General features: G+C 43.8%; 2 protein-coding genes across 3 annotated transcripts in view; one reads left to right on the forward strand and one right to left on the reverse strand.

The window, feature by feature from the left end:
• Positions 1–12,887, reverse strand: part of insyn2b (inhibitory synaptic factor family member 2B) — a gene marked incomplete at both ends in the record, with an annotated part of 16,693 nt that extends 3,806 nt beyond the window's left edge. The window contains 2 exons of the mRNA XM_079506069.1: positions 6,046–6,120; positions 11,317–12,887. Coding sequence (XP_079362195.1) covers positions 6,046–6,120; positions 11,317–12,887 — 1,646 coding nt within the window. The remainder of the gene's footprint in view (positions 1–6,045; positions 6,121–11,316) is intronic.
• dock2 (dedicator of cytokinesis 2) overlaps positions 1–24,000 on the forward strand; it is a 178,585-nt gene that overhangs the window by 104,639 nt on the left and 49,946 nt on the right. The gene's annotated exons all lie outside the window — the stretch shown is intronic.

Here is a 24,000-nt window from a genome sequence, read left to right on the forward strand (position 1 = left end):
AAGTATCAGCAGCTAATCTCACAGCTAGGCTACAGATGTAAACTTTTAGTTTTTATCTTTGGCAGCCTAGGGGCCAAAGATAAAACGGAGTCCGCACGCACGAGGTCGAGGTCTTGCCCTGCATCCACATGCATAGGCTACTGACCCCCATTTAATGCCATTTATATCTGGGACCCCCCCCAGAAGAAATTTGAAATTCTTCCAGGGGCCACAAGGGGGCGCTCCGCGGGCCGCAAATGGCCCGCGGGCCGCCTATTGGGGAACCCTGGCCTAGGGCATGTGCATCAAGGGGCCAGCGAGGCTATTCAACGTTGAAGCTCTGGGTCCTAGTGGTAGGAGGAGGGACTACAGGCAGACCCGTGGATTCATGACCGGGAAACCCCGTGCAGCTGGGCTTTAACGTTGAGCGCTCGGTTGCCCTACGTCACTCAGGACCTCAAAGTTGAGGTCCGGGGAGGGACTTCCGGCAGTCTTCCGGGTGCTTCAAAACGCCACTGAGCAACTTCCACTGACATGAATAGCTGGGAGGGCGGAGCTTCGCTCCAGTTCAGTCTCTATTATATATATACTCTATGATGTGCATAAGTTGGTTGTGAGGGGCTTACAAAATGGCCGGCCTTTCCAAAAGGAGAGCCAAGCAGTTAGCGAGGTACTGCTCAGTTTCAGCCATTATAGGAAGCCGCTCAATTTGGAGGAGGTGTTGTTTCCTTTATCCATGATTTATGTCTGCTGCCCTGTGTCCGACATGTCAGCTGTACTGTATGTAACGATGCTTTTCCGTCCATGCACGTTGTAACTGGCTGCTCTCCCACTGTCAAACTGCACTGGCAGTGTTTATGTCCTTTGTACAAGGTATTCCTGTACTTCTCATTATGTGGACATAAATAAACATTTCAAATGTGTGTGTGTGTGTGCGTGTGCGTGTGCGTGTGCGTGCGTGCGTGCGTGCGTGTGTGCGCAGCAAAATCCAGACTGTTAATTGAACACCTGAGAGTGTGAAAGTGTTACCATAACGTGTACATTTCTACTCTTGCGTGTGGTTGTGTGCGTGTGGTTGTGTGTGTGTGGTTGTGTGCGTGTGGTTGTGTGCGTGTGGTTGTGTGTGTGTGGTTGTGTGTGTGTGGTTGTGTGCGTGTGGTTGTGTGTGTGTGGTTGTGTGTGTGTGGTTGTGTGCGTGTGGTTGTGTGTGTGTGGTTGTGTGTGTGTGGTTGTGTGCGTGTGGTTGTGTGCGTGTGGTTGTGTGCGTGTGGTTGTGTGCGTGTGGTTGTGTGCGTATGTGTGCAAACACATGTAAATCCTATATAAATGGAGTGCTTTTTTCTATAGATTTACTGATTAATTATGTATGCACATATTCACAATTATAATATATTTATATGCGTACACAATCTTTGTGTGTGTGTGTGTGTGTGTGTGTGTGAGCGTGCGTGCGTGCGTACATGCGTGAGCGTGCGTGCGTGCATGCGTGAGCGAGAGTGCGTGTGTGTGTTTCGTGCATGTGTTGTGTTCACAGTCACACTGACTGCACACAGCTATTGTATGGGTGTACTGTACACTGTGCACGTGTCATCTCATGAGTAACATAGCAGATATAATGGAATTGCACTGATCGGCGTTATCCTGAGAGAGCGCAGACGAGAGGGAGAAAGCAATGTGGAACATGAAAGAACCTCCCATCAATAAGACCAGAGCGGCAAAAATCAGTAATAAAGAAGAGGGCCAGGTAATGGGAAACTAAAAGACTAGAAGTAAGCGGTTTACAGCTAAAGGAAGTCAGATCTGTGATCAGTTGAAAACTGATCTCAGTGTATATGCAATTACAAAAGGAGCTGGGTAACATGTACTGATCTGGATTATTATGCGCCTGCATGCAATAGATTTGCATAGCACTTCCATTGTCCTTTGTGATTTACATCAAGGAAGGAGGAAAATGTATTTCTGGATGCATGTTTTATCTGGCTTAAAAGAAACGGTTCATGGAATGGTGCTTTTTCACTGCTGTGGTCTCTGTGGGCCTACAGTATACAGTATATCCTGATGATTGTGGCGCTACAGTAATGGGTGGGTGGGTGTGCGTGCGTGCGTGCGTGCGTGCGTGCGTGCGTGCGTGCGTGCGTGCATGCGTGCGTGCGTGCGTGCTTGTTTCTGAATACGAGTCAATAGCATTGTTTATACTAATGTATATGTGGGAGTGCAGGTATTTGTGTATGTCCTCCTGCAGTATACAGTATGCGTGGAAGGTGATTATGACAAGTAAGACGCGCAAACGCGGGAAGCGAACGCAGCTCGTAAATTGCAAAAACAACAATTAGAATAAATTACGTAATTTTTTAAGGTTTTTTTTAAGTTCTCTTTTTTTTGTTTTTTAAGATTTTTTTCAAGTTAATTTTTTTTAAGTTAAATTTTTTTTAAGTTAAGTTTTTTTTAAGTTTTTCCTTTTAAAGTTTTTCCTTTTTAAGTTTTTTTTTTAAGTTAAGTTTTGTTTAAGTTAAGTTTTGTGTGTGTGTGTGTGTGTGTGTGTGTGCGTGCGTGTGTGTGCGTGCGTGCGTGCGTGCGTGTGTGTGCGTGTGTGTGTGTGTTTTTGTGTGTGATACAGCTGCGCCCTCTGGTGGTGGGCGGGTGGTGTTACAGCGTGACACACACACACACACAGACACACAGACATGATCTGCTGGGTCTCATAGTAAATGCTCACTGCGTTCGCAATTATGACAGCAGACCGTTGTGGGTATACAGTGTGCATTGTGTGTGTGTGTGTGTGTGTGTGTGTGTGTGTGTGTGTGTGTGTGTGTGTGTGTGTGTGTGTGTGTGTGTGTGTGTGTGTGTGTGTGTGTGTGTGTGTGTGTGTGTACTGTAGACTCCTCTATATACAGGCTTGAGGTTTGTTTTGGGGAGAGTATTGAATGTGTCTGTCTGTCCGTTCCCCTCAGTATTCATTAGCACTCATTGGGTGGGTATACGGACCCTCCTGCTGTGTTTAATTACGAAGAGGGTTCCACAGGAGACGGACTGAGTGGGTATATCGACGGCAGAATTCTGTGTGAATGAACAGCGAAGGCACCGAGAGACATGGAGATGAAAATGATGAGAGAGGAAAATAAAAGATGGAGCAGAGATAGGTGCATAGGCAAGCTGGGAAGAGGGTTTTGATTTGGGAGCAAACCGGAGAGATAAAATAGCCTGTTCTGAATAATGTGTCTTCATCATATGACTTGGGAGACATGTTGAATCCCGAATCTGACCTTTGGTTCCTCAAATATGTTTTTGCCTTATTGATTTGGAGATTGCTTTTGTTTGCTTTGAAGTGAGATCGTTTGTTATAAAAGCCCTATAGGGTCATGTTTTATCTCCCAGCATAGATGTATTGGTGTTTTGATCTTCTCTTTCTGTTCTTTATCATTGTGTTTTATTGCTATATTTTTCAAGCTCTACGTTTTAACGCTGCCCTTGACAACTAAATGACTACAACGAAACTAAATTACGTCCACACATTGCCAACTAAAAGTAGATTTAAAGCCAGATTATGCTTAGTACATTAGTATAAATACGTTTGCTGGCGCTGTCTTTGGATGCAGGCTGGCCAACAATTATCCTCATGGCAATGTATTAACACAAAGTACACTGTAAACACCTAATGAGCAGCATGCACCTAGTCCTAATTGGCCTACAGAATATACTTAAAGTGATGTTGATCTATAGGGTCGAATTTTGGGTGCTATACAGTAGTAGCTACATGGGCATGATAATCATAATCTTCATCTATTTCTTCTCTGCTCTGAGAGCAATAAAGCAGATATAATGATTCCAATCACTAGCATTGTATTGTGAAATATGTCTCAAAAACAACTACTAGCACATGAACGAACCCACCATACAACTCAAATTTTTAGGATAGACATTTTCCTGCAAGAAACAGCAACATTTGTCTATGGGTCTAACTGAAATTGTGTTTGGCTCTGTTTTGTTTAGAGGCCCCTCAATGTGTGATTCAAATTTGGGATTGATCAGACTCTTTGTTCATGATTTTGGGCATTTTTTAATTGACCAAACCTGCAATTCTGGAAAGTAATTATAATCTGAATGGAATATGAAAAATCGGAATCATACATATTCATCACATGACTCAAGAGATAATTTGGGCTCCATTTTTGTCTCATCTCTCTCTAAAGCCACTATTTGGGGTTTTAGGAGTGGGGAAAGGGTGTTCCCCCACTAAAGTTGGTATTTTGGTTACCTGTCTAAATCCCTTAAACACCTCCGTTACCCGTTATATTATGCATAGGTGTGGTTTGGGCGTTGCAATAATTAAATATATCATCATATATTTAACCAATCACCAGTCTTGGCTTTAAGAGATCCCTTTAATAGATCCCTTAACCGTCGCACGTTAGTGCTATATTGCTCCCCCCCCCCCCCCTGCCGTTCTTTTTTTTCTCCACACGCACAGAGTCACGAACACTCGTCTTTTCATTGAGTCACAACTCGCTCAAATCTTGCTATTTTTTTACAATACAAAATTCTATGTAAACTACGAAATTAGGGCTTTCAGAGGGTATATAGATTGTGCGTGTAGATCGTCTCTACGGAGCGAAAAGAAAAGTTCGGCAAGTCGGATTAAACCATTTGCTGCGCTGGTGATGAACTGAAGAGCAGGCTGGCACAAATAACTTATTTGACTATACAATTATATAAACACAATGGACACAAGGAAGTGGCAGGCACTCACTTCAGCTGATTATAGGAAAATAACAAAGAGATGCAATATGAATATTGGAGAGATGAGGCAGCCTGACTAGTCTGTGTCTGGAGTCCTCCATTGAAGCGCGCGGTGGCCGCTCTTTACCAAACTAATTTGGCATGGCTAACGGGTGCTTTTAAATGCCACTATCGCTTTCCCAAATGTGTGTGACCAAAATAGCAATTTAGGGGAAAGCGTGCCAACACGCCCATGACCACACCTCTAGGCGCAAATACCGGTGTCGGCAAAAAATATAGCGGGTGACGCGGGACGAAAATACCATTAAGGGACAGAGAAAGCTCCTATATTCGTAATGTTCGGTCAGCGGTTGAATTGCGGGCCGCGCTGCGGGTAAAGGATGCGACAAAATGGGAGCCCAATGTGTACTGTGTATTTGTGTGAGTTTTGGCTGGCAATTGCTACTTCTGGTTCCTTTATCACAGATGTAACAGATAAAGATGATTGACAATTTTTACTTAGATCTTAGATCTATTACTTTATCTATTGGGGGGGATGGGAGGAATAGATGTGGCCTGGCAAATGACTTAGGAGATTTGATATACTGTAGATTAGTTTTTGCTTGGACAATAGACATGGATAAATGACGTTTACAATATGTTTAGATGATTAGAAGAAAGTACAGTTGAAAGTTAGAATACAAACAGAAACAAGAGACAGACGCCACAATGTGAAAAAAGAAGATGAGCTGGTTTATCCCATATAATGAAAGGATTAGACAAAAAGCAAGAAGTGTGACTAACGCTACTGAATCAGAGCTTTATACGTTTGAGGATCTATGAATTGTGCAATTATTGGGGAACACAGCAGGGGTGATGGAGCTGGACTGTAAAATGACTTCAAAATAAGAATTATCATTTAGGCTGTGAATTAATTCGTGTGAGAGCCAATGCACATTGTTTCATGTGTTAATAACATTCAAGAATGTTGTCTCCAATATGCGGAATGTGTTTTGATGTAGCTGGGTGACTTTCAGTCCATGGATTTTTGTATTAATAAGTCAGGATGTATGAATAATGCAATTATTACCAAGAGACGGTTGGAGAGAGACGGACAATAAGAGAGAGATAGAGACAGCCAGCAAAGACTCTGATATTAGCTTGTACAGTACATACACTCTATACTGTTGAAACAAGCTTGACTCAAATCAATACTAATAGAATGCAAAATGATGTAGACTTGTGCTCTTTAGGAGGAGTTTGTATGGTGTCGATACTCTTTAATGTTATTCTGAGTGAAGAAGATGACTTATACAGTATGCTGTAAGGTTATTATCAACAGCAGTATACCTGTAGATGATGCATGCTGTCTTCTGGCAGGTGGGGCAGTTATTGATGTCCTGTCCAGTCCTATAGGAGCAGCGACTGTAACAAGAATTAATAAAATACAAATCAGTCAAACATTGTGGGCGGAATGGGGCTATTATATTCACATGGCAAAATGTCACTCTGAGAGTTACAGGGATATTTTACATTTCCCCCAAAAACGTAATTGGGCTCCTCACACATTTCAATGAATCTATATTCATTCATAATGGGTTTATATAGGAAGGGGGTGTATCTTGTAAAATGAATATCAAATATCAAAATACTAAATCAAGCAACTTAAAAACTGTCCGAGGTGCTCACAAAAGCCTGAGTAGACGTTAGAATGACCCCAAACATGTTTAAAAGTACGTGCAAATTGCAACCAGTATCCCCAAATTGTACCGGTCTTTAACTGGTCAGTCTAGTCTAGACCACTGCAATTTCTTTCAGCTTTTTCATTAAAAAAAAAATAATAATAATTAAATTATCCATAGTTGCATAGGTGACATGTGGACTGGTGCTTTAAACTTTGAAAGTTAAATTAGTGTTAATTTAGTTACAGTTAAACTAACAATGCTAAGTTAAACTGTGACACTTAAACTGAGAGGATTTAGCTGTGTAGCATTCGTTTTGTCTCATTACATTTCAGCGAGAATTAAAGGCCAAATAGTATTTTATTTTTTAAATGATTTGTCTACTTGGTTTGGCCCGTGTAATGCCAGATGGCTGGCGATGAGTGCCCTCACTTCGATTTAGCACAGCAGCCTTTCGAATCTTTTCGACCCAGTTGAGCAGTATACGAGTGCCAGGAAGTTCAGACAATTAGAAAAGTATTTGGAAACCTCCTATTATTGAGCACATTTCTGTGACTCACCACTTCACACAGTATGGATTTCTCTGATGTCATTAACTCCATATCTATTAACTCCCAGGAAGTTTCACCAAAGTATACACACCCCCAACCCCCCCATGTCTGGTCAGGTGTCAGATGTGTTTTTTTTCTCTTTTTCCATCCATCCATCCATCCATCCATCCATCCATCCATCCATCCATCCATCCATCCATCCATCCATCCATCCATCTTTATCTGATTATCCGTAGTCAGGTCCCAGACATCACTTTGCTGGGACACATTAGCTACTGGAGGATCTCAAATCCCCCCTATCTGGTCTTTGGCATGTCCCTATAGCCTCCTCCCAGCTGGATGCACGTGCCCCAAAGACCTCTCTAGGGAGACGCACATGAGCCATACGTACTAGATGCCCGAACTCCCTTTTATTTAACATAGTACACATTGGATGGCAAATGAAAAGTAAATACATAAAAGTGGAAAGAAAGAACAAAATTATTATAATAATAATAATAATAATAATAATAATAATAATAATACACATGTTTGAATACATTATAATACGTGGGTGTGAGTTTTTGTATGCAGTTGCAGTATATAGGCTCAAACTGACAGAAATGGGCAGCGTGTGTTTATATAACAGTAGATATATACGTAAACGTATATACACAATTACACATACTGCATGCTGTATACTGAGATATAAATATTTATGGGTAGTGCAAAGTGCATTTCAGGCAGGATGAAAGAAGTTCTTAAGGGGCTAACCCCCCCCCCCCACACACACACACACACACACACACACACACACACAAACACACACACACATACTGTACGGACGCACGCGCACGCTCTCTCTCTCACACACACACACACACACATACGCACACATACGGGCACACACACACACACACACACACACACACACACACACACACACACACACACACACACACACACACACAGTGCAGCAGGAACCACCCCATGCACTTCTGCTTCTATTAGCGCATGTTTCAGTGACAATTAATGCAGTCCCTCGTTATAAATTACACGCACAGGGTGTGTTGAACATGACACATTTCTCTCATTATGAAAGCACCCCCCATGATAGCAGTATCATCACGTTTGAAATTGGGTACACAGTCTAACGACACACAGATTACCCATATTGGGTACACAGTCTAACGACACACAGATTACCCATATTGGGTACACAGTCTAACGACACACAGATTACCCATATTGGGTACACAGTCTAACGACACACAGATTACCCATATTGGGTACACAGTCTAACGACACACAGATTACCCATATTGGGTACACAGTCTAACGACACACAGATTACCCATATTGGGTACACAGTCTAACGACACACAGATTACCCATATTGGGTACACAGTCTAACGACACACAGATTACCCGCCCATACGGGGTACACAGTCTAACGACACACAGATTACCCGCCCATACCAGATGAGATTTTAAAACCACACTGTTGCCTCTCTGCAATTACATTACTTACATTACTTTTTGGGCGTCCTCTGCACTACTTAATTAACATGGAGGAAGGACTAGTTTGATAGGTAAAATACATCTCGTTAATTAAACTGAGAGAGATGGTGGCGTGATTGTCATGACTTTGTTCTCTCCACTAATCTTGATCAAAGAGTGCAACAACAGGAGGGGACGCGGGTATCCGATGTGGGAGAACACAGTGGCAACCTCTCAGCCCAGCTGACACTTTCATTACAGCAGCCAACAGAGTACTTTCATTTTTGGCACAGTGTCTGACACATGCTCTCTCTTTCTCCCATTTTCCCTCTCTCTCTCTCTCTCTCTCTCTCTCTCTCTCTCTCTCTCTCTCTCTCTCTCTCTCTCTCTCTCTCTCTCTCTCTCTCTCCCTCTCTTTTTCGCTTTCTCTTTTTTGTCTCCCTCTTTTTTACACTGTCTACGAGCTCTTTCTCTGTTTTTGTCTCTCTTGCTCCCAGTTAAGCGATGCATCTAAGCATAATAAACACACAATCACGCACACACACACACACACACACACACACACACACACACACACACACACACACACACACACACACACACACACACACACACACACACACACACACACACGCGTAACCAGTGTGTATAGTCTTGCTGAGCTGCTGAAATATGGGTTGCACATCTTAAATGGTAATCTGATAGGGATTAGCCTGGTATTAGAGGTATCTGTCATTTTTGATGATGCTTGTATAAATATGCTGAGCAGGCTCTGCTGCTGACCTCTATTTTGGATCAAAATGACAAGAGACTTTGTTATTGGGGCATTAGTCCAATATGTAAGGAGTGAGTCAGCACAGTGATTCTCAACCTGTGGGTTGGGACGCCCAGGAAGGTCCCCACATGATTTGGGGAGTGACAGTGAAGTGAAATTCTTTTTTAAATAGGAAAAAAGCTCACACCTTTTCCACAATATTTATCTGTGGAAACGAGCTAAACTAAATTGAATGCCTCTATTCCTATATAGAGGATTGTGTGGAATCCAGGTGTATTTAGGCCAGGTGCTGGACATCAATGCGAGTAATCAAGGAGAGATTCAATTCCTATATTCCAAATGCTTGTGCGGGTGGGGGGTCCCTTCCCCAGTTCAGAATGAGATTCTGTATGATTATTTTCCACTTGCACTTTAGAGAGAAGGGTCACTGCAAATCAATGCAAAGTTATTCTGAGTGATCACCTTTATCCAATGATGAAATATGTCTACCCTGATGGGAATGCTCTCTGAGGGGGCAGAGAATGGTTTGATAAATATGAAATGTATTTTCCATCCCTTCACCAGAGTTCCAGAGAGACTTGTACAATGTATGCCATAAGCTGTGAGGCCCAACACCTTAAGGTACAGCCCAACACCTTAGTAAGACATTTACTTAGACATTTGGTGTTTCCTTTAATGTGTCACTCATCCCTGTACACACAGAAATAAAGTGGTTGCTTGAGAGAGACCTGAGAGATAGAAGAATAGCAAGAGAGATGGGGTGGTGAAGGCATGAGAAACAAGGTGAGAGAGTTGAGCTGTGAGGGAAGAGAGGTATAGAGAGAGATGTTGAAGACAGCAGAGGTGAAAGGGGAAGAGGAGAAAAGATGGCCTGGGGGGGGGGGGGGGGGGGGGGCAGACCTGGAGACGGACAGGCAGGTGAACGAGAGGAGAGACAGAGCGACGGAAACAATAGCAGGCTGACAGCAGGGGGAGGAGGGAGATGGGATGTGATGGACAGGTTGTCAGAGGAAGGAGAGAAAGGACCGCTCAGAATATGAGAGAGTGGCCGCAGGTTGGCTGTGTGTGTGTGTGTGTGTGTGTGTGTGTGTGTGTGTGTGTGTGTGTGTGTGTGTGTGTGTGTGTGTGTGTGTGTGTGTGTGTGTGTGTGTGTGTGTGTGTGTGTGTGTGTGTGTGTGTGTGTGTGTGTGTGCGTGCATGTGCATGTGCATGTGCATGTGACTTTATTCATATCTAGAGGTGCAGAGAGAGAGAGAATGACGGAGGGAGAGAAAGAAGAGAGGTGGATGTTAGTGAAGGAGGAGGATGGCTGGAAGGAAGAAGGGGGTATGATCAAAATGAATAACAAAGCAACGGAGAGGAGACAATGGAGATGTGTGTGGTGGAGGGAGGGGGGTTATCAGAAGAGGATGAAGGATCAAAGATCCAGAGAAAGAGAGGGAGAGACAGACTGTGTTTTTGAGGGTTGGTGCCATAAGGATCTGGGTTGTGGCTGGTATCTAAGGAATGCTGTTACTGTGGAGACTGTGGGAACCATAGCAGATGTCAATTCAGTTCAAGAGGAGATGCTGCTATTGACTGTATGGCTACATAACAGTCTGTAATCCCCACAGGACTTAGCTGCTCTCTCTATCTCGGGCACACACACACACACACACACACACACACACACACACACACACACACACACACACACACACACACACACACACACACACACACACACACACACACACACACACACACACACACACACACACACTTCTGCAATCCTCTATAGGTCTGACATTTAAAATCTATTACCGGGTGTTGAAAGCTTGTCACTGTATATTCCAGTAAGCAAAGTGAAACCCCTGTATGCTTTACCTTGGTCACTCACTCTACTCCATCCTCTGTAACTCCCACCAACCCCCCCAACACCTTTACCTTGGTCACTCACTCTACTCCATCCTCTGTAACTCCCCCCAACACCCCCAACACCCCCTGTATGCTTTACCTTGGTCACTCACTCTACTCCATCCTCTGTAACTCCCACCAACCCCCCCAACACCTTTACCTTGGTCACTCACTCTACTCCATCCTCTGTAACTCCCACCAACCCCCCCAACACCCCTATTATGCATGGCTGTCTTACCCTTCACTGAGGGCCTTGCTCTTCTCCAGATCTTGGATAACGTTGAGGAGCACTTTGATCTTCTCCTGGTTGGACAGCAGGTTCTCCTCCACGCTCTGCAGTCGCCCCTCCAGCCCGCCCGGTGCACCCCCCACACCGCGCAAACCGCCGGGGGCTCCATTGCATTGGGCTCTGGAATGTGTCGTGCAGGCCGCAGCCCGACTGTGGTCCAGCGACATGGCCGCCTCATTTGTACGTTCCACTGGCTTGACCGGTTCTGTGGTCGTTGGTTCCGGGTTTTGCTTGGGGTGTCTGCTTTGCAATACGGGGGTGGCCATCTTGGCGTTCAGGGGAACAGGTGGGCTGGTGCCGCTGCTAGAGTTTGAATCAGCGTGGGGCATTGTGGGAAGGAGCTTCGGGGCGACAGGGAAAGATGTGTGACGCTGTTGGTGTGCATGCTCGTTGGTGTGTTGGTGCACCCTTTCGCCATCATTTTGGTCCATGGCCGCGTTTTGTACCTGGGAATACAGGCCCATCACATCTGTGGAAGGTGTCTGCGTTCGTTGTGTGTGTGTCGTGCTTTTGTTCTTCTCTGTGTTGTGCACGTGTATGTCTGTTGTTTGCGTGGCTGTGTCTTTGTAGTGCGTAAAGTCTGCGGAATGGGGCCTTGGTTGTTGCTTATTGTCTTTTTCTTTGTTGTGAGCATATGACGAGTGATTTCCATGTGAACTGTGTGCTTTTGGTATGGTGTGTGATGCATGAGGTATGTGAGAGTGAGTCGAGACAGATGTTTGTGTGGATATGTGTGCAGTCCTGGTGTGGTGACTGGCGTTCAGGAGGGGGGAGTCTCTTCTCGACTGGGTGGGGATGACAGAGTGCTTACGTGGATTCGGCAAAGTCTGACTGTCCGTTATTGGATCGGTAGCTCGCCGGCTGCAGGCACCCGTGCAAGGCTGTACCTGTGATTGTCTCCTCCCACATGTCCCACACAGACGGGGCGAGGAGGTGGTCGTCATTCGACAGGGCCGAGGCGGGGTGGCGTGCACTGTCGTGCACGTGCCCCCTGCCTTTAAAGCCGTGCGATGGTTTTCTCCTCGTAGAGACTGGACCCTCCTTCGCTCCCCTATTGGCTCAGCCCCCTCGCTGCCCTCGCTGCAAACCCCTCCCACCACCTCAGGTGCTACTATACTGCCGTTCACGTACCGAGCTGTCCTTTTGTCCCTAGTGTCTTTGGGATTGGCCCGCAGGGTTTTGATCTGGCAGTAAACGCCGCCCTCCGACCCCTGTGACCCCATGTCGTCCTGTGTCAGGCTGTTGATCTCGTTCTGGGAGGTCTCCTTGGAAACGGGCAAACTTTTGCTGTTACCCCTGACGGCTTCCTTGCTCTCCGCTGCCGTGGATCTGTCTGTTCCCTTTGTGAGCTGACGCTGCATGGCGATTGGCTGGCTGCTGTGTCGTTTGATGGAGGGAAGGGACCTGAGTCCAGGGGAGGTCTGCACCCCCACACTGCACAGCGGGCCCCATCGCCCTCCCGCCAGGGGCAGCCCAAGGGCAGGCACTGGATTGGTGTGGTCGGCCACCCTCCTGCCCATAGTCCTCAGCCGATTGGCTCAGCCCCCTGAGGAGCTGAAATGCGTGAGGCCACTGAGTGACATCAGTGAAACGTCAGCAGGTTTATGTCCAGTAGAGCCGGGAGACCTTATCAGCCTTTGATTATCCAATGTCTGTGCGTCTGTGTGACGCAGCGTCGGTTAGTTTGCATGTGATAGTGGGAGATAGGAATTCAATTGCCAATAAAGAAGAAATGGTACGAGCTCCATTGCTTCATTGGCCATAATGTCCCAATGTCCTTCCATAAAAGTCCATCCTCCTTGGTTTAACGGCTTTTGATTGGACATCACTGTCAAAGCTTTTTCTTTATGCTGAGTTGGATATATTCTCTGCTCCTTTCACGTTCAATCTGCAGCAGAAAGATGTAGAAAGAGAGAGAAGTAGGGAGAAAGAGAGGTCGACAGAAGAACAAACGGTCAGAGAGTATAGCCCTAACATTAGGCAGATAAAGCACCTCATAAAAGCTCTGAGCACAAGCGAAATGCACCCACTGACCAAATCAATGCAACTATATCAACTGCTGATTACAGTGACCAGAGTGCAACATGGGCTATTACTTTTCTTTTTTCAATTCTTTATTTAGGAAATGTGTGCATCTTTCTACATAGCTTTTTATCTTAATAAGATACATTTTACAAAAACCTTGGTAGTGGATGAACATCTTAAAAATTGTAAACCTTAAATAAAAAAAACCTTCCTTTTTTAAGTTTATTTTACGGACAGAAAAGAAAAAACAAACAAAACAAACAAACAAACAGACAAAACAAAAAAGGAACTATGTACATTTTGAGACCAGGGAAGTAAACAGTAAACAATAGGATGCCCTAATGACGCAGGAGATATTCTACCTTTTTGAATGAAGAGACCCAATGGCTTTCCACCAACCTTATCGCTGTGTTATCATGTACTATAATGAAGGAAAGACATTCACATAATACAAAAGACAAAGAGAAAGATGAAACAACCAAAACCCAAAGACCTTAATATAGGCTATTATTTCTCTAAAGCCAAACCTTGTTTGACTTGCATACGTGACCCAGTTTGTACCATCATTTTGTAAATCTTTCCATTCGTAGGTGAAGTGAAAAGCAATTTTTGTTCCATTACATAGATCAGTGGTTTTCAAGCAGTGGTCCTTGAGGGGGTTCCAGGTGGTCCCCAGCTAAATGATGGAGAGTTGGTAACCAAATGGACCCTTATAGATCTTTAACTCTTGAGAGCGTAAATGGATCCTTATGGGTCCGTTTGGTTTCATTGCACTCTCTCAAGAGTTAAATTAAACTATACATCTGCATTGCTTAATTTAGAAGAAGTCTATGCAATTAGAGAAATGTAGAAGAATCGTTATTTTGATCAACGTTTTCCTGATCTCTCTCTATGGTAACACAAAAGGTAGGCTATGGAATTGTGGACATAAAACTATTCAAAGTCTTGGGTCTGAGAGGCTAAATCTCATCATGGTGGTCCGTGGCTCAAATGCCAAATAAATAAAGGGCCTTGATGTGAAAAGCGTTGAAAACCACTGACAATAGACATTTACTATAACTGCCCAGTCCTCCATTTTAAGAGGGTCAGGAAGCAACCAATGTCTGGTGATGTTTTTACTCTTAATCTCATCTAGCAGCGTCAGGAACTGAAAAACAATAGGTCTTCAAAATAGTGTACAGTATACGGTGTAAGTCTTAAAAACAATAATATTCTATGTAAGATACTAAGATTATGTTACACATTAACTTCAAAGGCGCACTACTGCCACTGATGCCAGGAGATCATTTTTCAGTAAGTTAACTGACGATGCAGAGTGCCTATGCATCTTTCATCGTAATTAAAAACAGCTCTCACACATTGGCAGAATATTTTAACAGAACCACAGTGTGCACTGACTGGCAATCTATCTCAATTCTCTGTACAACAAAAAAGCACATGAGCCAATGAGGGTCCTCAGAACCCGACTTAATCAGAGGCAACATTGTGCTGAGACAAAGAAGCGGATGAGATGACACATTCTGATGATACAATGAAGCGAACAGCTGGCAAAGTGGCAATGTGTATGTGGTTGTTTGTTCAACATCTGATTGTAATAAAATGCATCTCTGCCCTGTTCTAGAAAAAGAGTTGCGTAAGCAGGGTAGTAATGTGTTGTCAATGCAGAAATCTGTAGTGGATGCTCGGAAACATAGATACACAATGACAAGAATTCAGACATCAAAGTATGATAGATTTTACTCGATTAAGGAGTCAAAACTTACATGATGACCTGTCAATGCAATGGAAACCCAGTCTGGCTCAAAGAACAACAAATCTGTAGAGCTTTATACCTGTATACTGTAGGCTACCTCCCAAAAGCTACAGCATGGCCTGTTGCAAGACACACAAGAGTCACGTGATAGTCATCATGTTGATTGATTAGGTCCGATAAAGAGCTGAAGGAACTCTGCTCTTGTATTAGGACAGTGCTAGGCATAACTAAGCAAACATTGCTTCAAGCCGAGATGCAAATCTCACAAACATTCCACAGTTGTCATATGAGTTCTTTTAAATGAATAACTAATTTTTGTAATTATTTCCATTACATATAACTGATTGTATGTTATGTGTTGTATTGTGTGTGTGTTGTGTGTGTGTGTGTGTGTGTGTGTGTGTGTGCGTGTGCGTGTGCGTGTGCGTGTGTGCGTGCGTGTGTGCGTGTGTGTGTGTGTGTGTGTGTGTGTGTGCGCACATGCGTGTGTGCATGTGTGCTTTGGTGCATGTGTACGTGCATGTGTGCATGGCTGGGCTGGTTGCTTACAACGCTATATGTATTAGTTGTGCGTCTCCTTTTGAGCACTATAATTTCCGCGGGGCATCATCACTGATTATTACCGTACAGTGTCAAGGATAAAGTGCTCTCTGTTTCTCAATATTGCAGAAATAAATTATGACCCAGTTCACGTCTTTGGGTAAAAAAACCCCTAGTGACTTCTGACCAAAAGAAAGAAGAAAGAAAACCTTTTAAGTGATAGCTTCAAATAACCACCTTAACATATCAAACCGCAGCTCTGGCTTGTTCTACTAGCTCAAAGACCACAGCAGTACTACAGATCTGTTCTACTAGCTCAAAGACCACAGCAGTACTACTGATCTGTTCTACTAGCTCAAAGACCACAGCAGTACTACTGATCTGTTGTTCTACTAGCTCAAAGACCACAGCAGTACTACAGATCTGTTCTACTAGCTCACAGACCACAGCAGTACTACAGATCTGTTCTACTAGCTCAAAGACCACAGCAGTACTACAGATCTGTTCTACTAGCTCAAAGACCACAGCAGTACTACAGATCTGTTCTACTAGCTCAAAGACCACAGCAGTACTACAGATCTGTTCTACTAGCTCAAAGACCACAGCAGTACTACAGATCTGTTCTACTAGCTCAAAGACCACAGCAGTACTACAGATCTGCAGGGTTCATGTTTTGGTTTACAGTTGGGTGCCACCGATATTGTCCCTTATCATTTGACCCATTTAGGCCTGACCTCAAAATCCTTCTAAATCCTCCAGTTTGTTTTCTGAAATAAATATTTTCACGATTTTTCAAAAATAGCAGACCTACAAGCTCGTAGCGCGCCACTCGGTGGCGCGCTATGAGCTTGTAGATCTGCTATTTTTCAGTAGCTAAATTATAACATAATGTTTAAAACACCAAAAGGGGTTCCCGCCCAAAATGGGTTAACTGTCCTTTTGCGCAGATCACGCAAACCTCAGCAAAAAGAAAAGGACAATATCGATGGCCTCCAACTGTATATCGATGGTGGTGTAGGCACCATTGTCCAATTCTAGAGCCTTATTCATTCATACTCTCGTAGGGCTGCTAAAGTATCAGGCCAGCTGAATGAAAGCAATAATAACTAGAAAAAGTGCCCTTCTGGGCACAGGTCTCCACCAGGAGGATAGGATTGTGTGTGATGTTTGGCAAAATGTTTAGGAGTAATATAAACATGTTTATTTGTGTGTGTGCGTGTGCGTGTGCGTGTGCGTTTACACAGATCGGTGCAGTTATAGGTAAAAACACAAATCGGCCAGTTATAGCGCCACCATGAGGCTGAGTTGAAAATATTCAAGTGGCATTTCTTCCTCGACCTAGTGGGAATGTGCGTGCAAAATTTCACGGAAATCACACCATGTGTTCATGATTTGCAGCATTTAGTTTGAAACGGAGCACTCCTGCGAACTTTGGAAGCCAATCTTAGCCAATCAGGATGGAGTCTGAAAAATCTGAAAGACCCGTTTCGTTGAATGGCTCTAGAGAGACTGTGTACCAATTTGCGTAATGTTTGGACAAAATCTGTAGGTGTACTGTCAAAACATTTGTTTTGCACAAAGCGGCCTCCTGGTGGCGCTATAACAGGCCAATGTGAAAACTTTGGGGCAGAGGTTCAGCTCTGGCATTCAGGGAGTGTGTGTGCAGAGTATGGCTGCGATCAAGCCAACGGTGCCAGAGATTAGCTGTTCACAGACGGACGGACGGACGGACGGACGGACACACGGACGGACGGAGTGCAAAACATACTCTCTCCCCATGCCTTCGGCCTGGTGGAGACAATGAACCCACGAGAGGCGTGGATTCCCACCTCCCATGGAAAATTATGGTAAAGCACAGCCTCTTGTTGCTTATTGCATTTCTAAAATGGTTACCAAATAATGGCAACATGAAAATCATAGACATATCCCAATTAAAACTACATTTCACTACAAGAGTAATTTCTGGTCAGCAACAAGGGACTGAAGCGAGTTGCTGTGCAAATGCACACACATCGCAAGATCTAGAGTTCCTTTTACCTGGCCATATAGGAAGAAAACATTTACATAACATTCCTAGGTCTACATTTATATTACAATGTATTGTAAGTATTTTACAATGGGAGTCAGCCAAACAGAACAATGGCACTATCCATTTTAGAAGATTCAACATACACTGCTTAAATGGTAAATAAAATGGTAAATGGTGCATTTATATAGTGCCTTTATCCAAGGCGCTTTACATAGATGTACATTGTGCATTACATTCACCCATTCACACACACATTCATACACCGATTGCGGCGGAAGCCATGCAAGGTACCAACCAGCACATCGGGAGCAATTTGGGGTTCAGTGTCTTGCCCAAGGACACTTCGACATGTAGACAGGAGGAGCCGGGATTCGAACCGCCGACCCATGGATCATTGGACGACCTGCTCTACCTCTTGAGCCACAGTCGCGCCTGATTGCATCATGAGGCGTTGTGAGCTTGTAGATCTGCTATTTTCGGTAATTGTCATACAAAGATGTATAGGTCTTAATTGGTTAAGAAAATGTCTTCCGTTCCACCCCCCTCCCAAACCCTGCATAATAGTATAATCAAAATCAGAATCGCAAAGAATCAAACATTAAACAGAGTTAGATGATAGTGCCAGGCTGCACACCTGCCCATGAGAGCAGAGAGGACAATGAGTTTGTCCTGCACCGTACAGGTGAGCCATAACAACAGTACAATGTTTCATCACATTACACACTCAGCAGTCAATGCTCAATCAATCACATTTATTGGTAAACAAAACTCAGGCAGCATGCATACAGTACTAACGTAGACCACTTAGACCCTCTAGAATTGGTAAGCTGGACCTGAGTTGCAGGCTCTGTACTTGGACTGCTTTTTTCCCCCATCTACACCAAATCTCTCCGCATAATATAGGAATCTACAAGCTCACAAGTTAACGCTATGCCTTGTGAGCTTGTTAAATAACCAATCTACAAGCTCACAATGCGGCTCGTTGTGAGCTTTGGCTAATGTTCTAAAGTGCTTTTTTGTAAAGCTAAGTGGACCAAAGCTGTCAGTCAGTGATGTATGGCTGCTATTTATGTTATATGTGTCTGACAGGGTGGCTCAGTGGTTGGTTTATTGCCTTGGAGCGAGTGTGTCTGCGAGTATGTGTGTGTGTGAGAGGCAGGTCGTTAGCATGGCTTGGTAATGACCCCATTAGGCTGCCAGTGGACAACAGGGTCACAAATGATTGGCAGCCCTGACTGTTGGTGCTCAGTTACCATGGAAACCCTGGTACTAGCCACTGTCTTGTGGTTGACTCTGTAGGTCGTGACCTGGTGTGTGGCAACATGGCACTGTGTGTGTGTGTGTGTGTGTGTGTGTGTGTGTGTGTGTGTGTGTGTGTGTGTGTGTGTGTGTGTGTGTGTGTGTGTGTGTGTGTGTGTGTGTGTGTGTGTGTGTGTGTGTGTGTGTGTGTGTGTGTGTGTGTGGTTTTAGTGATGTGTCTGAAATATGTTTGTGAGGCAGACAGCATCTCTCAAAGCGGATAAGAAATGAGCCAAGACACTTGATGATGATGACATTTTTCTCTGGGAGAGAGTATAACTGTGTGTGTTTGTATGTGCCTGCGTGCGTGCCTGCGTGCGTGCGTGCGTGCATGCACGGGGACTTTAGATGTTCGTGTGTGAGTGTATGTGCATGTATATGCTGTCTGAGAATTTAATAAGGGATTCAGAATATATATCAGTTGAAGGTAATTTCACTGGAGTTCATTTCCAGTATGTTTTTCATTCTTTCAACGTACTGTATAGTCTCTGTCTGCTTCTTTCTCTCTGGCTGTTTTTGGTAGTCGTCATTTTGTGTTTCGGTGCGTATATAGTCAAAGCTCGCCGTATCACTCACCACGCTATAGCCACAGTCTGTTCATGTGGCTACTGCCATCACGGCAGATCGGCAGAATAGGTATAGTAGAGTTGCAGTAGGCTGAGGTTATGGGGTTAAGGCATGTGTTGTATAGCGGCATGCATGTACATCATTAACATTGGATGTATATCACTGTATAAATCAGTGGTTTTCAACCATTTTCATATCAAGGTCCATCATTTAGTCTGCAGTTGAGCCACGGACCACCATTTGATGACATTTAGCCTCTCAGACCCAAAACATTGAATATTTTATTGTCGTTGGATAAGATTTTGTCCACAATTCCATGCTGTATTGACATAGATAGTAACATAGATTTGAGATAACAGGCAAACATTGATCAAAATAACAATTCTTCTAAATTTTACGCTCTCAAGAGTTATTAAACATCAATTAGGGTTCATTTGGTTACCAACTCTACGTCATTTAGCTGGGGACCACCTGGAACCTCCTCAAGGACCACCGGTGGTCCCCGGAACACTGTTTGAGAGCCACTGGTATAAATGATAGGGTTGAAAGAGTGTGTGTGAGCGCCCGTGTATGTGTGCGTGTTTGGGTGCGTGTGTCTGTGTGTCCGTGTGTCTGTGTCTGTGTGCGCGCGCATGTGCGTGCGTGTGTGGTGAAAGTGCTCCTTCACCGACTGATGTGAAACTGACAACTGATTTCAGACAATTATAAGCATTTCATATGGTCAGCGTATTTCTAAATAAAGGCAACTGTGACAAATGATGTGTTGTAATTTTTTGATGAATAAGAAGTGTTCTAGAATTGAAATGAAAAAGTAGCGTTGAGCCTGCAAGCAATACGTTGGCCAAAAATATGATTTATTGTTCACAAAGTATGAGAAATTTGCTATGCCAATTGTACCCAATGGAGTATTATCAAGTTTATTTTTCTACTAGCTCACAGCTCACATCAGCATCTGTAATGCCAGGTTTTATGTCCATTAATAATTGTTTTCATGAGCTTTATTGACAATAAACATTAACATTAACAAATGAACGATCATTTACACACAGGTTTGTACACTTTTACTGTACATGTGCATTTACTTTAACCCATTAAGACCTGAGGCAAATGCCTAAATCAGTATTCTCAAACTTTTTTATGCCAAAGACTCCCAATTCCAAATTGATATAGCCTATATTTGGATGCGGACACCCATCTGAAAATGGTTTGTGCCAGGGACCACCACTTTTAAAAACATTGTAGATTTTCAAAAAGTACAAGCTTGCAGCGCGACACAAAGTGCTTTGTATGATTATTTGCCCTATTTGTGATGAGGCATACTTACTTCAAATATATAGACTTCTACATAAATAACTCAAAGGTTGAGAGTTAGAGGTTAGGGAATTCATTTAGTTAATTATTTCATGTAAATCAGTCAAAAGTCTGATACAGAATGTGTCAGATGGAGAAATGCAATGTTACTGTATATTTGCCTATAAGTCTTCAAATAGTAAGGGTTTATGAAATGATTGAGTGAGAGAGAGAACGTGTGAGAGAAAGAGTGTGTGAGAGAGAGAGAGAGAGAGAGAGAGAGAGAGAGAGAGAGAGAGAGAGAGAGAGAGAGAGCAAAAAGCTATTAATATAAGATCAGCCGCACTACACTGCATCATCACATAAAGCAGCATCATGCCATCATCATACAGGTCTCTTGCTCATCTTAGTTCGTTCATACTATTGTGTTCAGCGCTTTTCACGCCTAAATGGGGCTAAACATGACCCTACCACATTTAGCCCAAGAGAGGCCCAAGAGAGGGGAGTTCAGGAAAGCTTGTACACATTGCCTGCCAGCAATCAATACCTTCTTCTACATGGGCCTATGCAGATCTGCCACTGTCTGTGTCTCACACGCATACATGCACAACCTGTAAACAACAGGGAGTATCTTGACAGGGTGCAGTCTCTTCAACCTGTTTTTACACACTATGGCTTCAGCTGAGCAGTTGAGGGGGGCTGTTGCATGTCGAATATATCCCTGAATCACAGAGCAAGACAACATGACTGAGGCCCAATGTGTCTGTCAGTGTTTGTCTGTGTGTATGAGTGTACGCACACTCCCTTGCAGTAGCCACAGAGATTGAATCGCGTCCCCTTTCGTTTCAAAGTGAGGCTCATTTTTCAACTGTCAATTGACAGCAAACGTGCGCTAGGGTGGGAGAGCGAGAGAGATCTACTTTATTGCACTGTAATCAAACAGCTTTTCTCTTCCTTGTCCACTCACATTTGGAACAGCAGGAGTATTGCCCCCTGGTGGGAGGGCATGCAATTCACTCTGGGAATTGTAGTGGGTCAAGCTCATCTCCATTAAGGCCTTACAGTACTTGTGATTTATTGTTGTCCAACAGAAATGCGGTAGAAGTGGATCTTTCTGTTGTGTTTGTTGTTAGCCTGATCAGAATTATGTGCATGCTTGCTGCTTCCGAAATACATTCCTGGCTGTGAATTACAAATACCTTTTCACTTTTTATTATACTTTATTATTTAGTGTATAGTTTCAGCCATTTATGGGGGTCAATCTAAATGGCTGATTCTTGGACAGCAAAATGCTAATTAAGGATGTAAGGGGCAGTGCTGTCTCATTGAACTGACTATAGTATGAAAACCCCAGACCATTTGGGTGGCATGTTGAGTGGCATCGCATTATGACCAGAACCGTTTGTTGTCCGTTTTTAATTGGATGCACAGTGTTTTCCCGTGCAGGGACAATGCTTTTTAATCAGCCGTTCTGCCAGCGAGCCAGAAGCCATTAGGGCAAGTTTTCATTGCAACAAAAGGCAACCGTCAGTGCCATGCCCTCACGGTGGTGCAAATGTAGCTTGTGACCTTTTTCTCATGAATTCCTCTCTGATTCTTAAGTGTCCTACAAGTCCACTTGAGTGAAACCGACACTGAGTCGCGAGGCTAGTGTCTACTGTTCTGACAACATGCTGAAGAAAAACCTCACCTCTGACATTAAAGGAATATTTCACCCAAAATATGAAGATTCTGTCTATCTGCTCAGAATTTTCATTTTTGGGTGAACTCTTCCTTTAACCTCACCTGCTGTGTCATGTAATGGAAGGAGAGATGAATTCATTCCACCGTTAACGGACCTCAGTAGCCTACTAGAAAGATAGAAAGACTTGGGCTTTTCTGCTGCTTGGCTTCATTGATTCGCCTCCCTACTTCCATAGCAGCAACAGCTGGCTTCATGAATCCTAGCTGAAGGTATATGTGTCCTGGTCTTAGGAAGGCTTCCCCAAAGGCTACTCTGGTTCTACACTGATAACGCACCACCATTCTAGCCTACAGAATGAATCCTTGCCCCAAGACACCTCTCTGTGTCTACTATGTGCATGTGAAAGTCTGGCACTGTCTGTCCAATAATGTTGCATGTGAATGGAATGTGTGGTGCGTGCGTGCGTGCAGCTGCATCTGTGTATAGTTTTCTAAGCAATATGTGTGTTGTGGGATTAGATATGCAGAAGTGGGACAAGGAGAGAAATGTGGGGTAGATTACTCGATTCGTTAGTTTTGTAGGGTGAACTAGCCTCAAGTTGTCTGCCTTCTTTTTTGCTGCACCACAGCCACATAAAAAGAACCTGAGGAATAATTGTCGTCTTTGTGGCCTACGGGCCCTGAAACAACAACGAGACGCAACAGCATTTGGCAATACAAGAGATGTGTTAAGCCATTGCTATACTGCAATATCCTGATTGTTAAGAGTGTTACACTCTCAGAGTTCAATTAATTTATTTGTGTGCCAGCAAGTCAATACCCCCAGACAGTTCTTTGCTGGTACAGCATTTCTCTCAATAACGTCTGGTACATTGGATCCCGACACTCGGTTACTTGCTTCTTTAATGCCATGAATTCAATTAAAGTCACCTACTACTGAAATATTAAGCCGTGAGTGAGTCTGCTGTGTGAATGGATGTTCCACAACGCTCCATTCCACTAATGGGAAACCATGGATTGTATCGGTAGACCTGCGTTAACGTGGTGATTATTTCATTGTCTTGCATCACAAACCAAAATTCCTTGTGAGAAACTGTGTTCGCGGTAACAACGCGTTTGCTGTTTTCATGTTGGTTGTGCGTCAGAAGAACACACCAGAAAGAATGGAGAGTTGAATATTTATGAGATCTTTACAACTTCACATGAGTTAATGATATGCAGAATCATGAAGGAAGTGAGGAAATGGGGTGTGTGTAAGCGTAGCAGATTTTATACGGTGGGAGGGTCAGGAGAAATGAGTCAACACAAACACGCAAGCAAACAGGCGAACGCACACCAGCACACCTTTATCATAGCTAATGGAGTGAATCCACCCACTGTTTTGGTTGTTATTATTCGCTCAACTTTTCATCTTTTCTTTCTCTGCCTCCTTATCCCCTTTTATCTC

Source organism: Electrona antarctica (genome assembly GCF_951216825.1).
Source record: "Electrona antarctica genome assembly, chromosome: 1".
NCBI lineage: Eukaryota > Metazoa > Chordata > Actinopteri > Myctophiformes > Myctophidae > Electrona > Electrona antarctica.